Raw genomic sequence first — 23,070 nt, 5'->3', positions numbered from 1 at the left:
TCAACCTACAGAGAAATAGAAAGTGTGGGTGTTTCTCACCTTCTTGATGTCTTCTATACATTTGATGATGTAGCAGCGCTTTACAGTCTCCTTCACAGCATATGCGTCAGTGAGGATGGCCAGATGTTCCTCAGACGCCTGCTGTACCAGGGAGGTAGGCAGGATGGGCAGGTGGGCTAACTCCCACAGCACCTCCAGCACCTTCCCTGTGGTGGCCTCAGACCGGGCTTCTCTACCGATCCTCCCAATCAGACTCAACAGCTTCTGCCTCACACGGTCACTCTCTACCTCCCAGCTCTGGAACACACACACACACACAGGGCCTAAAATTAACTTTTTGTTCCACCAGCTATGATGGCTGGTAGATAACATTTTTTTTTTTTTAATCAACCAGCCAATCAGATTGTTTTTACCAGACAAAATATTTTTGTTATAATTACATTTAAAAAAATAAACAACCACGCTTTGTGATTTTTCCGAAACAAGAAATGTATTAGAAAATGTGGTAATATTGCTCAATTTCATTTCATTTTTTGTGACCAGAGTCTTTTACCCAAAATATCAGATTAAAAAAAAATCCACTTCCCCTTTAAGGGCAGGTTACCGTGGTAACCGGACCACTCGAATCATGTCACTTGTGTCTGTGTGAGATGTGGGATGTGACTAGTAGTAGACAGCATCTACAGCATCTCTGCTATCAGTTGAAGCAGCAGATTCAAACGAACATTGAAAAACAACCCGAGCTTGTGAACAAAACAATGTAAATAGCCAAGAAATAACAGGACAAAGTCTCACTTTGCTGACTTGAGTAAATTAAAACCAACATTTATGCCTGTGCCAGCACCTCCAAAACTGTATCTATCAGCACTTCACTCACAGTGCGCAAAGCTGTTGCTGCGCGAAGTCATATGTAGGATTTGTATTTCTTTGTGCGATTAGCAGCTACGAAACAAAACAGCAGAAATATTTAGAAAACTCACACATGCTCATACTTGACTTCTGACTCTTATTTTTATTAACAAATGCGAATGTAATGCGTGCAGTGTAGAGCCTGCAAATTGACCACCCCCCAACATTAGACATTCTTACCCGCCAATAGCTAAATCTACCAGCATTTGGCGGGTGTTAGTAATATTTGCAGGGCATAAAATGAACACGAACAGACACAGAGTTGTTCCTAATCACACATACAGACCTTCTGTATAAGGACAAACAGGTGGCTGAGCTGGTCTAACTTGAACTTGACGGCAGCTGCAGCCATGATGGTGTGGATGTTCTCAATCACCGTGGACGACTGTCCTGCCTGTATCATCCAGATCTTAGAGAGCTCGTCCAGAGACAGTTTACTGCCCAGCAACTCAATGATGCCTTTTATTCGATCACAATACTGGGCCTGGTCTATGTTTCCTAGAACACACACACACACACCTATTACTGCTTTCTGTTACCTGGAATCACATGTCAAGATAGATAAAAGTACAAATATGTTGTTCCAGTGCTAACATTAACATTGTCTTTACCCTCCAGTGCTATTGAGAGGACAGAGTTCTCCACCAGCCAGTCCAGCAGTCTGTCTGTGTCAATGGCATTCTTCACCGTCTTAGACACAGTACTCTCCTCAATCAGCTTAGTCACCTAGACACACGCATAAACACATTTCATACAGTTTATAGTAAGAAGCATCCACATGGACAATAGCATAACAATAAGGAGAGCGACACCAGTTTGTCTTGGTCCTGCTGACTTTGGCAAAGGCTTCCTGTTTTACCCCTGAGTTTAACCTAACCTCTAACCTTTCACCGTGTAACCCCTGACCTCTCACCTCTTTGAGGGAGTTCATCTTGGTAGAGAAATGAGGAGTCTTCAGCATGCGTAGCAGAGTGTCCAGGCGCAGGTCGTCCACCACAGTGACCAGGGTGGTCTGGAACCTCATACACAGCAGCTTTATGGCCGACAGCAGTTCTGGGATACTCACCAGCCTCTACAGGAGAAACGGTATTAATCATCATCTGATGCTGTGTTCATAGGAAACTCTGTACAGTCTGACTGTTCGTTTCAGACTTTATGCTCTGAATGAACAGTTCTAGACGTTGGACACTGATATTTATAACATTTCCAGGAGCATCCCAAGGCATGTAGAGCAGAGTCTTGTGGGTATACAAGGCAGGGGGGTATTGTGGTACCTTGTCTTTCAGGTCCTTCTCCTCCAGGTTCTGAACATAGGTGATCATCTTATGGATAACAGGATCCAACATGGGCTACAAACACGCAGACATTATTATTAGTCTCATGAACTAATCATCATGCTGAGGATGTACCATATGTTGCGTGTCTTAGTGTGTATTGGAGGGAAATGTCTTACCTGTACCAGGCTGGAGTTGAGGTATTCTGCACACACAGATAGAGGCTGGACCAGAGCAGACACACACTGCAGAGAGACAGACAGTTGCATACACACATACTCTAAAAACATTTTTTAAATGGTTGTCTCCCAAGGGTGAGGGGGTGGGGGGGGGGGGGGGGGGGGCTTGAGAAGCTACAGTCTCCAGTGCAAGAGAGAGATTAACATGCTAATGGTGGAGATGGTCTTTGCTGCGAAAGGGATCAATGTGTGTGTTGTTCTGGTTAGAATCTTCAAAAGGAAGGACTCATACAAGGAGATCTAAGAGTAGCCACACAAGTATGCATGTGTGTCCTTACCCCAATCTCTATCTCCTGTGTATTGAGTTTAGCCTGGATAGCAGTGAACCCTCCCATCTCTCCAAACTAGAGAGAGCAAGAAGGGAAAGGACATTGAGAGAAGAAGAGACAGAAACAAAAATGAATGGCAATACGACTAACGGAACACAGAATTTTCACTTTAAAATGGCAAACAAAAAAACACTGATTTCCAAGTTGAACATGCCATACAGCTCTATGCACAATGACTACTTAAAAAAATGTATTTTTTTATAAAGACATTTACTGGAAAAACTGCAGATGCAAAGTGTGGTAAAATAATTATGGTAAAATCCACTTTTTTGAGCGGAAAGATGATGGCCAGAGCTTACTCATGATGTTGCACAACGATTTAAGTCAATAAGTTATCGTTTTAGTCAAAGTATGATACTGTATATTTAGGCTTGAGGTGACAAATCCAAACTGCGCACTCCATGTAAATCCACATGAATGCAGTATCTTTTCCTATGATATGACATACACATTATTGTCAGCCTACATTTGTTTCAGGACTGGGTTTTATTTTAACATTACCACCCACCAGCATGGCATTGTATATTAATCAGAAACAGCTGCAATTGTATTCCTCTTCGCGACTGAAATGATCCAAACAGACTTGTGTTCACTGAGCCATGGAGCAAATTAAAATAAGGGGTGCAAACTTGTTTAACAAAAAATGTATCAGATTCCTTTAGATCACTTGCAAATGTTCACTGATTTGTTAGCAAGAGTATAAAAAAAAAAAACACACACACAGCGGCCAGTTTATTAGTTACACCACCCCGTTCACGAAAATGGTTTCCTCTTACAGACAGTGAGTCACGTGGTTGTGGCTTGCTAGAAAAAGCAGGCAGACAGGCGTCGAGGCATTCATTTACTGTTCGATTGGACGTTAGAATGAGCAAAACGAGTGACCTAAGCGACAGAGCGTGGTATGACCATCGGTGAGAGGCACGTCGGCTCCAGTTTCTCAGAAACGTCCGGCATTGGCTTTTCACGCAGGACAGTGTCTACGGTTTACTGAAAATGGTGCGACAAACAAAAAATATCCAGTCAGGGGCAATCCTGTGGGCGAAAACAACTCGTTGATGAGGGTTCGAAGGAGAATTGCAAGAATCATACAAGCTAACTGGCGGGCCACAAACAGACAAATAACTGCACAGTACAACAGTGGTGTGCAGAACAGCATCTCGGAACGCACAACTCGTTGGTCCTTGTCACAGATGGGCTGTTTCAGCAGACGACCACACTGGGTTCCACTCCTATCAGCCAAAAACAAGAAGAAGCAGCCACATTGGGCATGCGATCACCAACACTGGACAATTGATGAGTGGAAAAACTTCAGCCTGTTCTGACGAATCCCGGTTCCTGTTGCGTCATGCTGATGGCAGTCAGGATTTGGCGTAAGAGTCCATGGCCCCATCCTGCCTGGCGTCAATGGTACAGGCTGGTGGTGTAATGGTGTGGGGAATGTTTTCCTGGCACATGTTAAGTCCCTTGATACCAATTGAGCAACATTTCCATCCCCCGAAGAATTCACGCTGTTCTGGATGCAAAGGGGGATCCGACCTAGTACTAGATGGGTGTACCTAATAAACTAGCCACCCCTTTATAAATGGTATAATTGTGTGATGTGATAGCATTTTGAAAACATGCTCCCCCGTCGCCGCAAGATGAATGGTTTTGACCGCTCATGTTTTGCTACACTACACGCTCCACTGCCTTGACTGGTGTAACAATAGCTAGAAACCACAAGTGTCTATGCAGATAACGAAAAGGCACACGCGAAAGAAAATTCAAGGAATTTAGTTAGTTACATGGCACTTGTAACCATGATCATGAGCAAAGTCATTGTAGCCTATCATTTCACTTCCCATGAGAACCATGAGCATTGTTTTTGCTGTACCGCAGCCGAAGCCTGCCCGCACGCTGTTTGTGAGTGATCGCAAATATAGAATTGTACCAAATCAAGTCTATAAAAGGTTGGAATACTTTTTCTTGACAGCATTCCATTTACACACATGGTAAAAGTCACTAACAAGATTTAATTAGAAAGAACACACAAAGGGCCTTAATTCTTGGAGTTTAAAAAAAAATGTTATTAAACAAATAAGTTATTTGTCTAGGTACAACATGTACAAACGTCTTATGCACGATAATTCAAAACTTTTTATTTTTTATTTTTTACCTCTGATATGATAAGAACAAATGTTTGAAGCAAAGCATCAGTATCAAATAAACATGTTATCCATAGTAAAAACGAAAACGCTATGATAGGAAACAGTGCGTGAGAACAAATCTTCTGGAGACCTTCAAATGTTCAGGAAATCATTTCCTAGACAAATTTGCCTGGTAGCTAGCAGATTTAGCCTTACACAGCAGGGCAGACTTCTCTGTGGAAAACAGTTCCTCTGGCAATCATAGAAACCTTCTTGGTAACGAGGGCACTCAGCATGTCGGTACTGAGGGAGGCTCTGTACTGGGTTTTGTTCTTGGAAACGAGACTGAATATTCATTCACAGTCTGCATTGCTGGGGATGTTGGTGGAATATGACCAATATGCCCAGCATCACAGCCAAAAGGTGGGAGTAGACCAGGCTGCCCCCCCTTTTCATTGTGACGATTTCTCTCCAGGCCTGATCCGTGCGCATGTTGACCAGACTCTGCTCAAAGGTTGTTGCCTGAGAGTCTAACTTCATCTTCCACCAGATCAATAGAAGCTCCCTCAGGAATAATGCAGGGAAAGCGTGCCATGAAAAAGTTGAGGGATAAGAACTTGGCAGTCTGCCTGTTGGCAATGTCAGCGACCACTGCATGCTGGAGGAACACATCTCCAAATGGAAATTTCAGCAACAGTCTACTGCAGAAGAAAATAAGTTTCTGACATCTGCATAGGTCTTCAGATCCAACTTGCCTTGGCACCCAAGTTCAGTCTCTATAGTAGAGGAACGCTTGTCACCTCTCAAACAGGGCCAGTCACTAGTATTGGATTTTTTTTTTTAGACACGGTTCCTAATCAACACTAAAAGTAAAATCATTTTGAAAACATAAAAACTAATGATCGCATAAATACAGACCGCACACTGGATACACAAAGCTTAAGTAGGCTGTGTTTCAGCCTATGTAAAGGTGCCTATTGTATTTCTTTACAGTGCATACATCATTTCAGATTTTCAAAATTGATAAAATCTCAAATCTAGTGCAACGGTATTTTAGAAGCATTGCCTCTATAGCTAATACCGGACACTCATTCATTCTTCATCGCTCACTCTTCTAAACTCCCCACTCCATTTAATGCAAAGATGTTTATATTTATTTTTGATGATACTTTTTGTGACGTGGATCAGAATTACAGTTACAGTCAATCAGGTTGCATGATCTTCGTAATGTTGTGGGAAATACAACTAAAGGGACGCAGAATTAAATGTATATCACACTCGCACAAATGCGACCAGTTGTTTTTAGTATTTGCATTTAATTTCTTTCACCTGCAAATGAACTGCTGCCACTTTAGAGCCCACTGAACGTCCATCTTAAGTTCGCTAACGTTAGCTTGAAACAATTAGTGTTTACCTTTCCACAACACACAGAGTCGAAAAGGGATTTGTCCACATGTTTACGTACAGCTGACAGTCGGCAAACTCAGCATCACAACAAACAGGAGGCGGGGCAGACGGGGTAGCTACGTCGAATAATGATGTATTAATCTGCATGTCCGTTGACACAAACTCCGTACATGTCTGTGTGTTGCAGCTCGAGAATCAGGATGTTAGAGTCACTTTTTATTCATTAACAATAAAAAAACAAATCAGGCCCCGTTTATTTCTGCGTACTTATAACTCGGATCTCGTACATGGACAGAGAATTACATAGCTGGTACGCACAATGCGTGCATGTTGGCAGGTCTGTTATTTTTTCTAACTATTTCTATGGTGGATTCGCAGCCGCAATTTATGGGAGATGACAAAACTTGAGAAAATATATGGCGAAATCAAAGATAGGCCAGTGGTTGCAATCTGTGGCGAAGTCTTGACAAGCTGTTCATTGCGAAAAAGAAAATACTTCTGCATTTCCCGCTGTGTAATCACATTGAAAATAAGCTCACAAAAACTCCTGATAAAGTTAGGTAGCTGATATTCAGATCTTAAATAGTGGGCCTACCACATGGATGGGAATTCATAAAAATCCAGCGAGGGCTGACATTGTAGGCTACACCTCTGTCCGCAAGTCTTTTTGGGGTGTTTTACAAATGGTAGGCTTACCACATAGATGGGCATTCATAAAATTCAATTTCAGGCTACACCTCAGTAAGTACAGTCTGACGCCGGTGCCTTTTGGACTTTTTTGGTGCAGTCCGGACCGGCCTTGATTCACACATCCACGGACATTGGTTTTTGGTCCGGTCCGGACCATCCTTGATTTCGCCCAAAAATAGATGCCTATAAAATGACTTATTTTTAACTTTCATTCATAACCAAGTTAGCTGTGAGATGCTTTTGGGAAACCGGGCCCTGATTAACACTAGTAAGTACTGTCTTAAAAACAGAAGCATATACTCTGCAGTTGTTGAACTGATGTTTGGTGTTAAAGGGAAATCTGAAGTTGCTTTTAAATGATTTATAAATAGCCATTGATTCTTGAAGATTTTAAACTGTGTGGTTCCAGCCCTGAATGCTGATTGGCTGACAGCCATGGTATATCAGACCGTATACCACGGGTATGACAAAACATTTTATTTTTACTGTTCTAATGACGTTGGTATCCAGTTTATAATAGCAATAAGGCATGTCAAGGGTTTGTGGTATATGTAAACCAACACTGTATTACCTCAAAACGTGGTTTAAACTAGAATGTTGATATCGTGGATGGAATTTGAGAGTAGTTACATTTCTCCATCCATCATCTTATTACCAAAACAGTAGCGGAATGACATCTTTGTTATGGTTTGAACTGCAGATTGGTTGGTTGGGGGGGGGCTTTAAAAGTAGTCATTGTGCATAGAGATATATGGTTTGTTAAACCTTGATATCAGTGGGGTTTTTTGGTATACATTTTAAAGTGAAAAATATGAGTTCTCAGAATAATTATGTTACCATGAAACTGCCCTGAACTATCACAGAGGTGTGTGTGGGAGGACTTACCCGATTGACCAGGTCTACCAGCCAGCCATGAGGCTCCTGTAGAAACAAAAGGCACACACACGTGATCAGTCACACATCGATTTTCTGTTTTTTATTTTATACTTGTGCTTTAAAGCCACACCCATATTACAGCCTCACCTTTTGGTAGCTGTTGCTAGGTGACACAGCAAACATGGCTTCCTCTCCAAACACCTCGCTCCAGTTCCTCTGACACGTCTTCATACGGTTCTTAAAGTGGTACTCATTGTCTGGGTTGAAGGCCTATAGACAGACAGCTAATGGTTTAAGGGGCGAGGTGTGTGAATGCTATTTCATGTGACGTGGTGTGTGTGTATGTTTACTGTATGCATGAGGTCTGTGTGTGTACCCACAATAGTCAGTACACCCATCACGCCAACAGGTATGGGGTCCCGTTTGACTCTCTCAGCCGCCAGCTCCACCAGTAACATCAACATGTTGTAGATCCCCTCATGGATCTCTGTCCCCCACTTATGGACCGCACTACTGGTCAGGAGCTAGAAAGGGATGGGAAGAGCGAGAGCAAGCAGAGTGAGTGAACGTGTCAATATTCCACCAAAAAGTCCTGTTCAAATAGGCCTCCTTTCTTGAAAATGAGGGGAACTGTGTTTGAAACAGGTTGTACATCACTCACTTATAAATGTTATGCACACATACACAAACACACCCTTAAAGGCTTCATTCATGCATACACACAACTCACCTTTTTAAAGGCCTCGTGCATACACCTGTCCATAAACTGCTTACAGTTTTCATCCGCATCCGCCAGACCTGAGAGAGAGACAGAGTGAGAGATAGAAAGAGAGAGACAACTGGGTGTAAAATAATGTGTGAAAAGCATCCTACAGTTACAAGTCACAAAACACACAACAACAAACCCACCCCACACACTTACTCGCTCTCTCTTACCGTGTTTGGCGAGGCAGGTGGCTGCGACCAGACATTTGCCCAGTGACTCCTCTCTCTTGTAGGGGATGGACCAGTGGTCAGTGAACACTCTGTTCTCCAGTTCATACAGGTTAGTGGTGGGGAACTCCATACTGCTGCCCGAACAATTCCCATTCTCATCATTACTCCTCTGAAACACACAGAAACATTTTATAGTTCGACCAGTGTTGTAGTACTCGAGACCGGTCTTGAGAGTCTTGGTCTTGTCTAGGTTTCAGATAACATTACTCCGTCTCGGACATTGAGGACTCGTAATTTCTTCGAGACCAGCGGAGTAAGAAACTCAATTACCAGCTCCCATTCAGTCAGACTCAGCGTATAAAACTGCTTGGTCGAGCCACACAGCCACCCTCCTTTCACGACACATTAACATCTTATCGCCTATTCAAACCTGGGCTTCCTACTTTACTCGTAACATTACTGTCCTTCACTTTCATTGAAAAATATCCTCAAACTGTCACGCTCGACAGAATGTCCTTTGATTCGCTGGCATGAATGCGGTGAATGTTTGAAAGTTGTGCGCTCACAATTATTTGGGGAGACGGGGAAGTTGGAACATATTTTGTCTCTATCTATTAGAGACCTGCTTGGGTTAGTGATCATCTGTAGAGTGGTTCTCTGTCATCAGCACGCATTCACTCACCATTCTGACTGTCTAAAGAATCAATATGTTCGTCTGAAATATAAACACAGAAATACTGGACATTTTAAACTCATTATGGTGGTTATTTGACACAATTACAATCATGGTATTGAATTGGACTTAATTTTTCTGATCTCTGTCTTGACTCGCCCCCCTCCCGGTCTTGACTCAGACTCGATTTGCTCCAGTCTATAAAAATCGGTCTCGCTTTCGTTGTCTTGAACACAACACAACAGGCTGTGAGAGGTGTGTGTGTGTGTTCTATAATCCCTCTGCCCTTTCAGTACAGCATACCAATATATGATCGATGGAAGGATGAAGGGGGAGGGAAGGAGGGAGAGAGAGAAGCATCAGGTTTCAGCTATCTTCCTTCATAGAAAAAAAAGTAAAGAGAGATGAGCTCTAGATGGATGGGTGGATGGAGGGAGTCAGAGATGAGCGTTTCTCTAAGACAGAAACGTCAACAGCCAAACATTTCACTGCTGAGGAGCACCTACTAAATCAGAAACCTCTGAACAGCACAGTCCAATCAGAGACCTCTTTTTGAGGTCAAGAAGACAGTATGAACTGTTGACCTGTCTCTTAACAGGTCAGACCCAATAGGCAGTTATCACTGTTTCCTCTAAGCATTATTAACACAGTAACAATAACAGTACTAGTGCTGTTTTCCTGCCTGAGCTTCTCCTAAGGGGAGGACTGGAGCTCTGGGCTTCTCTCAGGAGGACAGGGTGTGGTGTGTTTGTTAGTGTGTCTATGTCTTTCTGGTGTGTGTGTTTTTAATGAGTGTGTGTGCTGCTGTGTTTATGTACGTATGTTGCGCAGGGCAGCTAAGTAACCATATGAGAATGTAGGGATGTTTGTGTGTGTGGAGCTATATTTAGGATGAGAATGCAGGGCCACAGACCGTGACATGCCTCCTAAGGCTCGAACAGCAGAGACGCAAAAAACAAGCTGGAGAGAGAGATGGAGGAGAAAGAGTGAGCCGGAGAGATTTGTCTGGCACAAAGGTGTGAATGTGAACCATTTGAATATGTAACCTGAAATACATGTTTTCAATATAAAAACAAAACAGGGCTGCTTTTGATGCAGACGGTTCCTGGAAAATGGGGTCCATTTGAAAACATTTTGCAATGCTGTGACCTACTGAATGCAACCCGGGTGTCAGACACACACACACACACGCCCACACCCTGGTGATCAACGTCACCATGCACACGGTTTCGCACAGCAATGAAGACAGAGGACATAGTCTGCTGTGTGTAGAGAATGGAGATGGTACCCTAACCGCTAGACTAGAGAGATACGCCTTACAATCGGATGCCAAGCAGTTGCCATACCAAGCGGTGATGCAGCCAGCCAAGATGCTCTCAATGATGCAGCTGTAAATAAAAAATAAAAAAAGGATCTGAGGGCTCATGCCAAATCTTTTCAGCCTCCTGAGGGGGAAGAGGTGTTGTCATGCCCTCTTCAAGACTGTGTTGGTGTGTGTGGACCATGATAGATCCTTAGTGATGTGGACACGGAAGAACTTGAAGCTCTCGACCCCTCCACTACAGCCCAGTCGATGTGAATGGGGGCGTGCTCGACCCTCTGTTTCCTGTAGTCCACGATCAGCTCCTTTGTCTTGCTGACGTTGAGGGAGAGGTTGTTGTCCTGGCTTCTGACCCCCTTATCAAAGTGCAACATTCCCAAATGTAGCTGACTGTTCTGGAGGTTGTCCTCTAACCAGTGATGTAAAAATACTGCCTATCCAGTTCCATGTGGTTTTAGAGTTGTGGTAGTTTAAACAGTGCATACCCCCACCCCAATCGTTGAGTGATGTATTGCCACTTGACAAAACAACAAGGTTTTGGAGCTTGGGCAGTTTATAAGTAGCTCCTTAAAAAAAAAACATACGATTACTATTGTTGCACATGTATATGTAGATGGTACATTTAATGTTTTCAATATTCTCACAAACTGTTATTGGTTCTTGATTTGGACACTTTAAAACTGTTTTGACATTGGACTATCATTAAGTCTTAACAGGAAGCAGCAACAGCATCATTTTCAACTTAAGTATTAGGAATACAAACTGATCTTTCAACATAAAATGTCCAATGGTATTTTACTTAAATCAGGTAAAAACCGCTGAATGAGACCAAAAACGTCTAAGATTGAGTTATTTTGATGATACCCAAATCACCAAAACGGTTTTGCCCTGCCCCTCCTTGATGCTCACTAGCTAGCTTGCAGCTGCTGTATGCTGGAGTTTAGTTAGACATCATGTAGTTCAGACGGGTTAGACATCACGTTGTCACTGGACTATGAACAATTTAAAATAACTTTCTTTATTAGACAATATTTAAAGCACAAGATGGCCACATCAGGTTCACGGGCGATTGCGAAATCTCAGCTTCTCTAATGTACCTAGTTATAGCCAGCTTAGTTCGCGTAGCTAACGTTGGCTAGCTACATTTTAGTCATTTAACAGACGCTCTTATCCAGAGCCCATACATGAGCAATTAGGGTTAAGTGCCTTGCTCATCGACGGATTATTCACGTAGTGGGCTCAGGGATTCCAACCAGTGACCTTTCGGTTACTGGCCCAACGCTCTTAACCGCTAGGCTACCTATGGACTTCGTCTCCGGCCTAACAACACCGGTGCCAATATCCAACAAACACCGGCTTCTCGGGCATTATCACTAGCGCCATTACATTATGCTAAGCTGCATACAGATGTGCATTTCCCCAAGATAATGAATGCGAAGATCTTAATATGACCACATTCACTCTGCCGGCTTTATTAATAACTATTGCAAACCCTAGTTAGTTGGTTAGCAAGTTTGCCCATGTAACGTTAGAGATTCGCGCATTCCCCGCTAACTACCTAACAACAGCTACATTCTGATTCGGATGGTGGCTCGTGTGCACCCAATGTCAATACTGATGATGAAAGTATATAGTGCTGTATTTACAACTCAACTAGCCGGGTGTCGAATTTATGCAGACCGAGATTGAGCTAACTGTAAATTGAGTTATGCATGCCGCGGATTTTCCTTCTATATTTTGACAGCCAAGCATGAGCGGAGCTCGCTATGCAGTATTGTAGGGCGAGCCCTGTCTGGCTACCTAACCATCATCATCGCTAGATTTGATAGCGCTAACGACGTTAGCTAGCTTGTGTTCTAGCTTACGAAGCCAGCGAACTAACGTTACTATCCTTCTTCACCCTTACCTCGCTCTCCACCACATCGTGGTATGCGGGAGGTGGGTCGAACCCTCCAGTTCCAGTCCGCCCGCTGGACTCCCCGTCTCCACTTGGGCCTGGGGCAGGGCCACTCTCCATCGGTTCATATCCATACCCAAGACCGGGGCTTTCGTTGGTCAGGAGCGCCACAGCCTCGTTGATGTCGTTCTTCGCCAGGCGTAGCGCCTTGCGTATCGCCACTGCATCTGGGAAACCCATGCAGAGGAGAGTTGTCATATGTTGCTCCTCTTCTGTCTCCATGGTTAAGTTTTGTGTCTCAGGCTAGCTACAAACGGGATGTAAAACAGCACAGTCCTGTAGCGAAGCATGGCGCCATGTTTACAATCACGCAGGCTGTCACGATGGTTCACTGGACACTTCCTGCGTAGAACGTCAGCACTCTGACCCACCCATATGAACCGAAGAGAGGACTTGAGGATCCTCTTTTTTTTACCCCAAAACATCTAACATTAGGCTGACTAGTTCGCTCTGCAAACACTAACATTATGTTTCACACTGATTCGAAGGGTTCATAATGCAACACGACTACAGGCATAACAGCATGGACAGCTCGAGCTCACTACACTCGAACAATGACAAAACAATATAAAACTATCAATCAATATGAATAGGAAAAATATAAATGAATCGTGATATTGTTTGTGTGATGATGGTGAGTGTTGACAACCACACGACGTAGCACGCACCTGTCAAGTAAACTGGTGTAGCTCGAATTCAGAAGAGGGGGAATAATTAATTTTTATAATTTTATTTAACCTTTTATTATTTTTTTATTTAACCTTTATTTAACTAGGCAAGTCAGTTAATAACAAATTCGTATTTACAATGACGGCCTACCAAAAGGCCTACTGCGGAAACGGGGGCTGGGATTAAACATTACAAAATGTAATAAAAATATAGGACAAAACACACATCATGACAAGAGAGACACCACAACACTACCTACAGAGGGACCTAAGATAACAACATAGCATAGCTGCAACACACGACAACAACATGGTGCAAACATTATTGGCCACAGACAACAGCACAAAGGGCAAGAAGGTAGAGACGACAATAAATGTCACGTGAAACTCCATCATGTGACTGACGGAAAGGCAAGATGGCGGCCACGGGAGAGGAGGCTGCTGCGATGGATAGCATCTCCAGAGTAGCTCCGGCCCATCCTACCGTCCTCAGCCTGGGAGGGAGCTCCGAAACCCGGGGAGAGCCTGGCGAGACTGCTGCTGACGGCCAGGTTGTGCCCGCTGCGCCCAAGAAGCCTACCAGCAGCAGTGAGTGGTGCTTGCTAGCTTCCAATTCCAGCTAGCCGTAGCAGGTCAACAAACACAAATGGGCCAATGGAGACGCCCTGGCTGCAAGTTGATGCGCTATTTTAGTTATTGAGAGCAAGAAGATTAACACTTTGTTTGTTGTTTACTCTGGCCATCTTCTGATACTAGACTGACGTTAGTACCTTAAGGGACGACTCTAGCCTTTTGGGGACCCTAAGTGAGGGGCACCTGCAATTCTACACATTTTGCCATGATGCCATGTTAATTATACAGTTTCTGAGTGAGAGTGACTCACAAAATCAATGGGGCTCCCATGGAGGTTAGTGCGCCTGGGTGGTATTTGGCCATGATAACTGACTAGACTAACATACCAATCTAAAAATTGTTAACTGACATGGCTAATTGAGTGACTGACTGATAAAACAAGAGAAACTGCTGATGTAACAACCACATGTTGAACTTGCACCTTGTGTATTCTAACTCTAAACAGTAAGTTGAGACCCCAACTGAGTTAATATATATACACTACATGACCAAATGTATGTCGACACTTGCTCGTTGAACATATTCCAAAATCATGGGCATTAATATGGAGTTGGTCCCCCTTTGCTGCTATAACAGCCTCCACTTTTCTGGGAAAGCTTCCCACTAGGTGTTGGAACATTGCTGTGGGGACTAGCTTCCATTCAGCAAGTGTTGCAACCTGAGGACAGACGATTTCTATGCGCTTCAGCACTCGGTCATCCCGTTCTGTGAGCTTGTGTGGCCTACCACTTCGTGGCTGAGCCGTTGTTGCTCCTAGATGTTTTAACTTCACAATAACAGCACTTACAGTTGACCAGGGCAGCTCTAGCAGAGCAGACATTTTATGAACTGACAAAGATGGCATCCTGAGCTCATCGGTACGGGCAATTTTACTGCTAATGTGTGTCTATGGAGATTGCATGTCTGTGCTCGATTTTATAGATGTGTCGGCACAGATGTAGCTGAAATAGGTGAATCTGCTAATTGGAAGGGGTGTCCACATACTTTTGTGTGTGTGTGTATGTACGGTACCAGTCAAGTTTGAACACACCTACTCATTCAAGGTTTATTTTTACTATTTTCTACATTGTAGAATAATAGTGAAGACGTCAAAACTATGAAATAACACACATGGAGTCGTGTAGTAACCAAAAAAGTGTTAAACAAGTAAAAATATGTTTTAGGATCTTTAATCACCATTTGCCTTGATGACAGCTTTGCACACTTGGCATTCTCTCAACCAGATCCACCTGGAAGGAGTTCCCACATGTGCTGAGCACTTGATGGCTGCCTTTCCTTCACTCTGCGGTCCAACTCATCTCAATTGGGTTAAGGTCAGGTGATTGTGAAGGCCAGGTCATCTGATGCAGCACTCTCCTTCTTGGTCAAATAGTCCTTACACAGCCTGGAGGTGTGTTGGGTCATTGTCCTCTTGAAAAACAAATGACAGTCGCAATAAGCGCAAACCAGATGTGATGGCGTATCACTGCAGAATGCTGTGGTGGCCATGCTTGTTAAATGTGCTTTGAATTCTAAATAAATCACATACCGTGTCACCAGCAAAGCACCATCACACCACCACCTCCTCCATGCTTCACTGTTGGAACCACACATGCAGAGATCATCCGTTCATCTACTCTGCGTCTCACAAAGACAGCGGTTGGAACCAAAAATATCACAGACTCATCAGCAAAGGACAAATTTCCACCGGTCTAATGTCCATTGCTCGTGTTTCTTGGCCCAAGCAAGTCTCTTCTTCTTATTGGTGTCCTTTAGTAGTGGTTTCTTTGCAGCAATTCAACCATGAAGGCCTCATTCACACAGTCTCCTATGAACAGTTGATGTTGAGATGTGTCTGTTACTTGAACTCTGAAGCATTTATTTGGGCTGCAATTTCTGAGGCTGGTAACTAATTAACTTATCCTCTACAGCAGAGGTAACTCTGGGTCTCATGAGAGCCAGTTTTATCATAGCGCTTGATGGTTTTTGCGACTGCACTTGAAGAAACTTTCAAAATTCTTAATGTTCAATATTGACTGACCTTCCTGTCTTAAAGTAATGATGCACTGTTGATTCTCTTTGCTTGTTTGAGCTGTTCTTGCCATAATATGGACGTGGTCTTTTACCAAATAAGATTATCTTCTGTATACCACCCCTACCTTGTCACAACACAACTGATTGGCTCAAACACATTAAGAAGGAAAGAAATTTCACAAATTCACTTTTAACAAGGTACACCTGTTAATTGAAATGCATTCCACGTGACTACCTCATGAAGCTGGTTGAGAGGAGGCCAAGAGTGTGCAAAGCTGTCATCAAGGCAAAGGGGGGCTACTTTGAAGAATCTCAAATATATTTTGATTTGTTTAACACTTTATTTTTTTTGTTTACTATATGACTCCATGATGGTTCTTTAAAAGTAATTTCCTCACCATCTTAGATAAGCATGCCCCTTTCAAAAAATGTAGAACAAAGAACAGATGTAGCCCTTGGTTCACTCCAGACCTGACTGCCCTCGACCAGCACAAAAACATCCTGTGGCGTACTGCACTAGCATCGAATTGTCCCCGCCATATGCAACTTTTCAGGGAAGTCAGGAACCAACACACACAGGAAAGCAAAGGCTAGCTTTTTTAAATGGAAATTTGCATCCTGTAGCTCTAACTCCAAAAAGTTTTGGGACACTAAAGTCCATGGAGAATAAGAGCACCTCCTCCCACTGAGGCTAGGAAACACTGTCACCACTGATAAATCCACGATAATCGAGAATTTCAATAAGCATTTATCTACGGCTGGCCATGCTTTTCTCCTGGCTACCCCGGCCAACATGGATACTTTCACATCATCTGCACATCTATCACTCCAGTGTTAATTTGCTAAATTGTCATTACTTCGCTACTATGGCCTATTTATTGCCTTACCTCCTTACTCCATTTACACACACTGTATATAGATTTTTCTATTGTGTTATTGACTGTACGTTTGTTTATCCCATGTGTAACTCTGTGTTGTTTTTGTCACACTGATTTGCTTTATCTTGGCCAGGTCGCAGATGTAAATGAGAACTTGTTCTCAACTGGCCTACCTGGTGAAATAAAAAGTATTTTATTTCATAGTTTTGATGTCTACAATGTAGAAAATTAGTACAAATAAAGAAAAACATACATGAGTAGGTGTGTCCAAACTTTTGACTGTGTGTATGTATATATGTGTGTGTGTGTGTATACACACACACGCACATGCTCTTTTGGTCATGTATGTATGTGGACACCTGCTCGTAGAACATCACATTCCAAAATCATGGGCATTAATATGGAGTTGGTCCCCCCCACTAGAAACGTGGCTTTTGGGACTTGCTTCCATTCAGACACAAGTGCATTAGTGAGGTCTGGCACTGATGGGTGATTAGGACTGGCTCGTAGTCAGCGTTCCAATTCAGCCCAAAGGTGTTCGATGGGGTTGAGGTCAGGGCTCTGTGCTAGCCAGTCAAGTTCTTCGACACCGATCTCGACAAACTAGTTCTGTATAGATCTTGCTTTGTGCACGGGGGGGCACTGTCATGCATAAACAGGAAAGGGCCTTCCCCAACCTGTTGCCACAATGTTGGCAGCACAGAATTGTCTAGAGTGTCATTGTATACTGTAGTGTTAAGATTTCCCTTCACTGAAACTAAGGGGCCTAACCTGAAATATGAAAAACAGCCACAGACCATTATCTCCAACACCAAACTTTACAGTTGACACTGCATTGGGGCAGGTAGCGTTCTCCTGGCATCAGCCAAACCCAGATTCGTCCGTCTGACTGCCAGATGGTGAATTGTGATTCATCACTCCAGAGAATGCGTTTCCACTGCTCCAGAGTCCAATAGCGGTGAGCTTGACATCACTCCAGACGTCGCTTGGCATTGCGCATCTTAGGCTTGTTTGCGGCTGCTCGGCCATGGAAACCCATTTCATGAAGCTCCCGATGAACAGTTCTTGTGCTGATGTTGCTTCCAGAAACCGTTTGGATCTCTGTCGTGATTGTTGCAACTGAGGACAGACTATTTTTACATGCTTCAGACCTCGGCGGTCCCGCTCTGTGAGCTTGTGTGGCCTACCACTTCACGGCTGAGCCGTTGTTGCTCCTAGACATTTCCACTTCACAATAACAACACTTACAGTTGCCCTGGGCAGAAATGTGACAAAATGACTTGGTGTACTGTTGGCATCCTATGACGGTGCCACGTTGAAAGTCACTGAGCTCTTCAGTGAGGCCATTCTACTGCCAATGTTTGACTATGGAGATTGCATGGCTGTGTGCTTGTTTTTTATAAACCTGGCAGCAATGGGTGTGTGGCTGAAATAGCTGAATCCACTAATTTGCAGGGTTGTCCACATACTTTTTATATATTTATGAGTATATACTGAACAAAAATATAAATGCAACATACAACAATTTCAAAGAGTTTACAGAGTTACAGTTCATATAAGGAAATCAGTCAATTGAAATAATAAATAAATTAGGCCCTAATCTATGGATTTGACATGACTAGGCAGGGGGGCAGCCCTGGGTGGGCATAGGCTCACCCACTGATGCGCCAGGCCCAGCCAATCAGAATGAGTTTTCCCAAGAAGAGCTTTATTACAGACATAAATACTCCTGTTTCATCAGCTGTCTGGGTGGTTGGTCTCGGATAATCCCGCAGGTGAAGAAGCCGGATGGGGAGGTCCTGGGCTGGCATGGTTACAAGTGGTCTGCAGTTGTGAGGCCGGTTGGACGTACTGCCAAATTTTCTAAAATTACGTTGGAGACAGCTTATGGTAGAGAAATAAACATACAATTATCTGGTAACAGCTCTGGTGAAAATTCCTGCAGTCAACATGTCAATTACACGCTCCCTCAACTTGAGACATCTGTGGCATTGTGTTGTATGACAAAACTGCCCATTTTAGAGTGACCTTACTGTATATTGTCCCCGGCACAAGGTGCACCTGTGTAATGATCATGCTGGTTAATCAGCTTCTTGACATGCCACACCTGTCAGGTGGACGAATTATCCTGGCAAAGGAAAAATGCTCCCCAACAGGGATGTAAACAAATTTATGCACACAATTTGAGAGTTTATTAAGCAACTGCTTATGCCTGGAGTCGACCATGAGTACCTTTTATTACATTAGAATGCAGTAGCTAAGCCGACTATCACAGCATCATGCCAAGGAACTGGCAAATTGGTCCTACATCTGAGGTAGGAGCCAACTGAATCCTCCAGAGTACGGATGATGAGATGTTTCTACAACATGTCAATGGTGTGTAACTGCTGTGTGTAGGTGACGGTGGGGTGGAGACTGCAGAGGAGGCTGTAGAACCAGACATCAATGAGCTCTGTACAGACATGTTCAATAAGATGGCGGTCTTCCTACAAGGAGAACTCACAGGTGTGCCTGTCTATCTGTCTGTATTCCTGCATGCCTGACTGTCTTTTGTCTCTCCCTCTACATTGTCTATACAGTTGCATACTAGTATACGCTGAGTGTACAAAACATTACGAACACCTTCCAAATATTGAGTTGTTTTATTACACTCAGTGAATACTGTCATGTCTTCAGCATAACAACAATGTCATAATCTTCTGTTGTGGAGAAAGTTTCATGCTCCCCCGTTTCCCTCTTCTCCCAGGCACCTGTGAGGACTACCGTCTGCTGGAGAATATGAACAAGCTGACCAGTCTGAAGTACATGGAGATGAAAGACATCAGCATTAATATCAGCAGGAACCTGCAGGACCTCAACCTCAAGTGTATGTTTATTAGCCTTTCAAACATGAAGGGAACGCTTGCGACCCTTTATGAAAATTATGTTGTTGTTTTTTACCTTCATTTAACTGAAAAATATATTGTTTTGTGTGTTACAGACGCCAGCCTCCAGCCCTATCTAGACCAGATAAACCAGATTGAGGAACAAGTGTCGTCTCTGGAGCAGGCTGCTTATAAACTGGACACCTACTCCAAGAAGCTTGGTAAGACAGAAACACACACACAGACAGAGTGGCATGCCTGTGGAAACACATACCGTAGCTTCATATTGCAAGTCTATATTTATACCAGGGCTGTAAGTGGAAAAGAGCCTACTGAGTTCCAGTGTGTAACCTTAACCCTCACCAGACTGACAGGGGGAGAAAAGTGGTAGATAGAAATAAATATCTGTTAGCTCGGTCACTAAGGCTTCTCTATTAGAATCTGCTAGCAGTCTCTATGGCAGATGTGCTAAGAATAGCCGTGCTGCAGTGTTCAGCTCAACATTAAAGCCCCATGCAGTGTTTTTAATGTATTTCTTTTCATCTTCACTGTATATGTAATAAATCACTGTTTATTTAAACAACTCCTAAATATATATTTGTGTTATTTATTACCCTGTTCCTCTTTTAGCCATTGAAATGCTCAGTCTGATCGTGTGGGCGTTAGGAAAGAAATTTGAAGATATTCACATACACAGCCCTGATTGGCTGATAGGATGATCTAGAGCCCACCTGCTTACCCTGATGAACGGTTATTGGTCTTTTATAATCAGATCAGATTGTGATGTCATGATCTGGGCCGAAAACTCCATCCCACCTGAACAGGCTGTGTTATTTCAACCTCATAGTGTCATATTAAAAATGTACTTGTGGTGCCCTCTGCTGTTTAAGTTCACCTCTACACCCTGAGCTCCAACAGCAGAGAGCGCTAGCACACTGTCCCAAATGAACAGCTAAAAATTAACTTCCCTTGGACACTACTCCTAAGTGTGTGTGTGTGAGACTAACTAACCTTCCTGCACAGTCAATCTGTCTGTCTCTCTGCAGAGGCCAAGTTCAAGAAACTGGAGAAGCGATGATGAAGAGTAAATATGGAAGAAGAATATAAGGAAAGGAGGAAGAGGGGTTGATGGAGGAGGCCTGAGGGGGTACTGGTCCTCCTTCTCCCCGTCTGTAGACTAACCCATTTGATCTGAGGAAGCAAGACCCACATCTTTACAACACCAGCCTTATATAGAGAGGTGTGAGGTAGCCTGGGGTTGGTTGGAGGGATATCCCAGATGTTAGACCTAGTATTATAATTTTTGTTGGCTCATTAAAGTTGCTTGTAGATGGGGCTTTGGGTTGTTTATTGAGGCCATATTCCTGTTAGCAACATTCCAGGCCGCTCTGTGTCGTCCTGTCACAATGACAATTTACTTCCTGGATTTAGTGAATTGACCCCTACCTTGGTGCACACTACCCTAGAATCACCAACCTCCTTCTAACCTTGAAGTTACACAGCTAAGAAGATGACAACTAAATTCACTTTTCTACTGATGGACTTTAGCGTCTTTAAATGTTTTCCTCTGCTGGAATCATGAACTGAATTCAAACCTTTTTTATAATCTTTATAATACTTTTTTGCTTGTGTATACTAATGTCCCTTAAAAGCATTGCCATACATGTTTGATTGCAGCATGTGTAAAATGTATCTTCTGAAAACATTCACTTTGAACTAATAATACATCTGTGAAGGAAACTGATGTGTTGTCATTTGGCCAGCAGATGGAAGCGGTACTCCATGTTCATAATGAAGTGCTGGCTGTGTATGTGAGACTAGGGTGTGATCTCCCAGTCAACATTGTTGATTCACATTTCCACTGAAACATTCTCCCGGACCCCAACCACACACACACAGACCCCCTCTGCATCCTAACTAACCACAAACCCCCTCATACCCAGAGCAACTTACAGGAGCAATTAGGGTTAATAGCCTTGCTCAATGGCACATTGACAGATTTTTTACCTAGTCATCTCAGGGATTTGAACCAGTAACTTTCGGTTACAGGCCCAATTCTCCCTCTGTCGTTCTCTTTATCCCCTTCCCTTCTCTCCCTCTTTTGTCCTGGAGCAAAGCAAATCTGATCCCATTGCCAGGGGCAATAGATTATCAGAGCGGATGCCGATACGGCCTCCTGCACTGCTCTCCTGTGTGTAAGTGGCTGCATGGGGGTTGTGAGTGTGTGTGTGTGTTTGTTTGTAGGGGCTTAATCTAAAGCAGGTCTCTGTCATTAGGCCAGTGAAGGCCCAGCTCATTATTCATAATGTAACATTATTTACCTCTTCCTCCCTCTCTTTCTCCCCTAGTCGATAAATGCTTCAACATGGTGTTTTCTCTTGTTGCTACAACTTACAATCTTCAGGGGGTACAATATATGACAAACTCGGTTTGAACTCAGGTTGTCTGCACGCCACAGGACGGTCAACTCGCTGAGACAGCATCATGGGTGTAACGCTGCATATGCGGTGTTAAATCCGATACGTAGGGTTAAATCCGATACGTAGGGGAATGGGACAAGGGAGGGAGAATTAAATGAGGCTCTGGTTTCTTTCCCCCATCATCCAACTCTTTATTGCTAAAGAAAGAGTCTTATTTTTATGTTTGTACTTTTACCCATTTTTCTCTCCAATTGGTAGTTAGTCTTGTCCCATTGCTGCAACTCCCGTACGGACTCGGGAGAGGTGAAGGTCGAGAGCCATGTGTCCTCCGAAACACGACCCTGCTAAGCCACACTGCTTCTTGACACACTGCTCGCTTAACCCGGAAGCACACTGCTCGCTTAACCCGCACCAATGTGTCAGAGGAAACATTGTACAACTGGCAACCCGAAGTCAGCTTGCAGGCGCCGACCCGCCACAAGGAGTTGCTAGAGTGCGATGGGACAAGGACATCCCGGCCGGCCAAACCTTCCCCTAGCCCGGACGATGCTGGGCCAATTGTGCACCGCCTCATGGGTCTCCTGCTCACGGCCGGCTATGACACAGCCTGGGATCGAACCCAGCCTGTAGTGACGCCTCAAGCTCTGCGATGCAGTTCCTTAGACCGCCGCGCCACTCAGGAGGCCCAAAGAGTCTTAAAGGGAGGCGTGATCGAGGCCTGCTACAGTCTATTTGTAGGCTCCCTGAGGATGTCCCTTCAAGTGCCAATACAGTTTACTCTGATTTATTATATGAATCTGTAACCACTGAAAGACCGACATAAAGCCTGACAATCACACACTCTAGATCAGGGGTTT

General features: G+C 43.7%; 2 protein-coding genes across 4 annotated transcripts in view; one reads left to right on the top strand and one right to left on the bottom strand.

Annotated features, from left to right (window-relative positions):
- The window catches only part of LOC129855357 (ubiquitin carboxyl-terminal hydrolase 24-like), a 48,094-nt gene extending 34,823 nt beyond the window's left edge, over window positions 1–13,271 (bottom strand). For 2 of the 3 annotated variants that reach the window (XM_055922926.1, XM_055922927.1), the window contains exons 1-13: window positions 12,687–13,270; window positions 8,787–8,955; window positions 8,581–8,648; window positions 8,231–8,374; window positions 7,998–8,120; window positions 7,860–7,895; window positions 2,701–2,766; window positions 2,363–2,428; window positions 2,184–2,258; window positions 1,823–1,981; window positions 1,521–1,635; window positions 1,196–1,407; window positions 40–297 (exon numbers count right to left, since the gene is read on the bottom strand). In XM_055922926.1, coding sequence (XP_055778901.1) covers window positions 40–297; window positions 1,196–1,407; window positions 1,521–1,635; window positions 1,823–1,981; window positions 2,184–2,258; window positions 2,363–2,428; window positions 2,701–2,766; window positions 7,860–7,895; window positions 7,998–8,120; window positions 8,231–8,374; window positions 8,581–8,648; window positions 8,787–8,955; window positions 12,687–12,959 — 1,764 coding nt within the window. In that variant the 5' untranslated portion in view covers window positions 12,960–13,270. Of the gene's footprint in view, window positions 1–39; window positions 298–1,195; window positions 1,408–1,520; window positions 1,636–1,822; window positions 1,982–2,183; window positions 2,259–2,362; window positions 2,429–2,700; window positions 2,767–7,859; window positions 7,896–7,997; window positions 8,121–8,230; window positions 8,375–8,580; window positions 8,649–8,786; window positions 8,956–12,686 lie in introns of all 3 variants that reach the window. The other variant, XM_055922925.1, reaches the window with a different exon arrangement.
- A 507-nt stretch (window positions 13,272–13,778) lies between these two features.
- On the top strand, window positions 13,779–21,533 carry bloc1s2 (biogenesis of lysosomal organelles complex-1, subunit 2). Its single transcript, XM_055922928.1, has 5 exons — window positions 13,779–13,993; window positions 19,327–19,434; window positions 19,676–19,795; window positions 19,910–20,014; window positions 20,840–21,533. Exons 1-5 carry the CDS (start codon window positions 13,822–13,824, stop codon window positions 20,869–20,871), a joined length of 537 nt encoding a protein of 178 aa, XP_055778903.1. The 5' UTR covers window positions 13,779–13,821; the 3' UTR covers window positions 20,872–21,533.
- Window positions 21,534–23,070: the final 1,537 nt, after the last annotated feature.

The sequence above is a fragment of the Salvelinus fontinalis genome, chromosome 5, assembly GCF_029448725.1.
Source record: "Salvelinus fontinalis isolate EN_2023a chromosome 5, ASM2944872v1, whole genome shotgun sequence".
Lineage (NCBI taxonomy): Eukaryota > Metazoa > Chordata > Actinopteri > Salmoniformes > Salmonidae > Salvelinus > Salvelinus fontinalis.
This window is presented reverse-complemented; position numbering and strand designations above follow the sequence as displayed.